We start from the raw sequence: 3,516 nt of genomic DNA, 5'->3' as shown, positions 1-3,516 counted from the left end.
TAACGTGCGTGCGCGCACACACACACACACACACACACACACCGCCACATAGCCCTTTGTCTCTCTTTGCTGGCTGCTGGGGGGTCCTGAATTCTGGGCTTGGAAAGGCTCACCTGATAAAATATGGTTCCCTTGCCAGTGGAAAAATCAGCATCGTCCCAGAATGGAGCCACCAGGGCCACGGGGTCCCAGCCTGTGAAGCCTCTACGAGGGGGATTGGGGTAGGAGAAAACCTGGTACTCTGACTCCGGGAAGATGATCTGCCCATTATCTGTGAACTGGGCACAAAAGTTCTTCTGGTTAGTGTTTAGGGAGGAAGGAGGAAGGGACAAAAATATCCCAGCACAGGGCCAGCTCCTCAGAAGTGTGACCCCCAAGGACCTCTCTGGGTAAACTGAAGAGATGTCAACAACTTCCACAAGATCGTTTCATTCATCTCCCTGCCTGCTGGGAGAGACCCCTTTACGTAGTTCTCACACAATACTCTTCATCTGCGGACACTCCTCAGTTTTAAGTACTTCCTGTCATGGTAGGTTTTCCCCTGCTTCCATGGCCAACCCCATCCACAAACAGGCCCATCACAGAGCAGAGCCCTCTGGGTGAGTCCCCATAGAGCCATCCTGAGGCTCCATCCACATCAGAGTGGGCTAGACGATTGCTACACTCAGTCCCATCTCTGGGTTGCCCTATCTTAGTGTGTCCTGCCCCAGCCCCCATGCCCACCCCTGAGGCCCACAGGTACCACAACCACCATTCCGTCTCTTCTCCAGGAGACATGGCGTCCTTGGACTGAGGAGCCAGTAAATATTCATAGAAAATGTAAACAGCATTAAAAGGTGGTTTCCCAAGTAGAGCTTCTAACTCATTAAAAAGGCTCTGAAAACAGTGGAGAGCTTAGTGGACTCCCAGACCTCTCTATTGAGGTAAAGACACTTTTGTCCATGAGGGGAGAGAGCCTTGCCTAGCTCAGTCTTCCTCAGTCAGCACCCAGGCATTAAAGAGTATAAATGCAAACTGTGCCAGAGGCAGGGACACAGGAGGTGTCTAACAAGTGTTATTTGTTGCATTCTTCCTTCCTCTGGACCACAGTCACGGTCACAGGGCCATGGGTCCTGTCTTTTGGGCTGCAGCTGGGGACTCACATAGAGATAATCCCGGAGAGAGAAGCCAAGAGGGAAGCCAATCTGGGGCTTGAAGAGTGGCGAGGTGAAGTCCGAGATCCTCTTGACAAACTCCCGATCTCCAACACTTGGCCCATAGGGGAAGAGGGGAACACCTGGGCCAGCACAAAGAAGGGCAGGAAATTCTCACGGGTCCTGACTACTTTAGGGCTGACAGAGAGCTTCCCCAAGATGCCCCTACACCCAACTCGGAGTCCTCAAGGACTCTTCTATCCCCCTCTCTGCTTGCATTTAACCCATCTTTTCATTTTACCCCTTCAGTGGGTACTCTCATCCTTTACCATTTTGAAGAAAAACAGGTCCTGCTGTCAGAACACCATCAAGTTATTCTGCATCTATTATGATTCTCTTAATTCTTTCAAGGGTTCAAAGACAAAACTCCAATGTGAAGATCAGTAACTGAAATAACCATTTCCTAGAAAGAGACTTGTTTCCTAAGATGGTATTTCTCTAGATACAGTAGGTGGACAGAATTTGTCCTTGGACCCCTTAGAAGTCTTCGGGCTCCAGTTCCAGAAAGCTTATCCTAAATATTTCTCAAATGGGTCTCCTCTTTTCTTTCCTGGCAGCCCTCCCCTGGTTTGCTTGGAATGCCACAGTATCTGTATACAACTCTCCTGGCCTCCTGCAAATTCATCCAACACCCCAAACACCATAGCACCATTCATAAACACAGACCCTACCATGTCCTCCCTGGTTCACTCACATGACAGCCTCATTTCTCAATACTCTTCCCTTTGTTTCCAGCACCCCCAAGGGCTTTGGGGATATCCTCCCCATGCAATATTGGGACTACTGTTCATATCTAGATCTTTATTCCAGCTCTTCAAGCCCTCCTGCCTGCTTGGGATGTTTCCTCTTCCCCAACTCCTATTCATTCTTTCCAGAAAGCCTCCTCTTCACCATGAGCACACCCCTACATCCACTACGGACCTTCCATCGTGCATGTCCAACACCCTACATTTATTCCTCTAATTGCACTTATCAAGGCAGGAGATCTGTCTCCTACTAAACCACACCTTGATCATTTCTTAACCCCCCCTCCTAGCCCAGTGCCATGTACAAAGCCAGCCTTCAGTGGTACTGAAGCACAACTGAGCAGTTGTGCTGTCTCAAAATCCCCCTGTGAGAGCCTGTGATCTGAGAGAGCAGTCTATGAGCAAGGAGCCTGAGGTGGAGTTAAAGCACCCCTCTAAAGGGGATATGGGAGCACCTGGACTTCCCATGGCCCAGAGGAGGCAGTTCCATGGAACCAGCTCCCCCAGCTACCCAAAAGGGCTCTCACTGGTAGATCTCACCAAGTTGCCATAACTTTAGCACCCACACCAACTTAATTCTCTCCATCGCAATATGGAGAGCCCCCAGACCTACAGAATCACTAACCTTTCTTGGGTTTGACAGGGACTGGAGCAGGTGTTGAGTGTGTGCCTATGGATGTTCTAGGAGACGGGGTTGTACTGGTCTGGGAGGTTGTTGAGGGTGGTGATGGTGTTGTCCTTCTCTGGCTGCCTATCCTCACCGAGGTGGTGATGGTTCCTGGACATGCAGAGACAGAAAACTGCAGTGAGTCTTACAGTCAGAAAGTAGCAAGTCAGAGAGAGTGATACACTTCAGGAACTGTGAGTCAGACCTGGGCTGGGAGAGACAGCTAGAAACTCTCCTCTATCTTCTACCCACACCCAAATTAATCCCTACACATAAGCAACTGTCTTCTGGGGTAGAAGGGAATGGTGGCACATCACTCACCATATTCCCACTCAATTCATCTTGTGGCTCTGCCCTCAATGCTAGCCTGGTAATGCTATCTCACCATCCCTAAAAAGCACTTAAATAGGCTGACCTGAGCCAACTGAGCCACCCTGACAGATCAAGAACCTGGAGGCCCCACCTACCTGATGTCTGAGTCCTCACAGTGGACCTTGACGATGCTGTGGATGGTGGGAAAGTGCTGGTAATAGACAGTGGAGTAGAAGGACCTGTGAATGGGGTGGTGGAACTCCAGGTGATGGGAAAACCAGTGGCTGAATGAGGGAATGAAGAATTACTGGTTGAACTATAGAAATTGAATATGGTCTGAGCTGTGCCAATATCACTAGACGTAATAGACTCCGAGAAAGCACGGACTGTGGATGGATTAGTGACAACTGACAAAGATGAAGGTCTGTGGCTCACACTGGAAGGCAATGAAGATATTGTTGTCCCAGATGTGCCTGTGTCTTGGGAAATGCCCTCGTTACCAGTGTGTTCACTTAGGAAAGAAGAAGGATTTGATGTGAACAATGTGGAGATGGTGCTGGTGTGAGGTTCTGTGCTGGTCTCCGTGGTCTGACTCGTG

At 49.7% G+C, this 3,516-nt stretch overlaps 1 protein-coding gene across 1 annotated transcript; it reads right to left on the bottom strand.

The window, feature by feature from the left end:
- Positions 1 to 113: 113 nt before the first annotated feature.
- Positions 114 to 3,157, bottom strand: LOC132009058 (mucin-4-like; the record flags this gene model as incomplete). Its single annotated transcript, XM_059387470.1, has 5 exons — positions 114 to 278; positions 1,143 to 1,276; positions 2,565 to 2,717; positions 2,992 to 2,996; positions 3,074 to 3,157. Coding segments are annotated over 5 exons (541 nt in total), but the record flags the coding sequence as incomplete, so codon positions are not given.
- Between the last annotated feature and the right edge of the window lie 359 nt (positions 3,158 to 3,516).

Source organism: Mustela nigripes, unplaced genomic scaffold, assembly GCF_022355385.1.
Source record: "Mustela nigripes isolate SB6536 unplaced genomic scaffold, MUSNIG.SB6536 HiC_scaffold_3860, whole genome shotgun sequence".
In the NCBI taxonomy this organism is placed as follows: Eukaryota; Metazoa; Chordata; class Mammalia; order Carnivora; family Mustelidae; genus Mustela; species Mustela nigripes.
The sequence above is the reverse complement of the archived record's forward strand: the minus strand, read 5'-3'. Positions and strand labels throughout refer to the sequence as shown.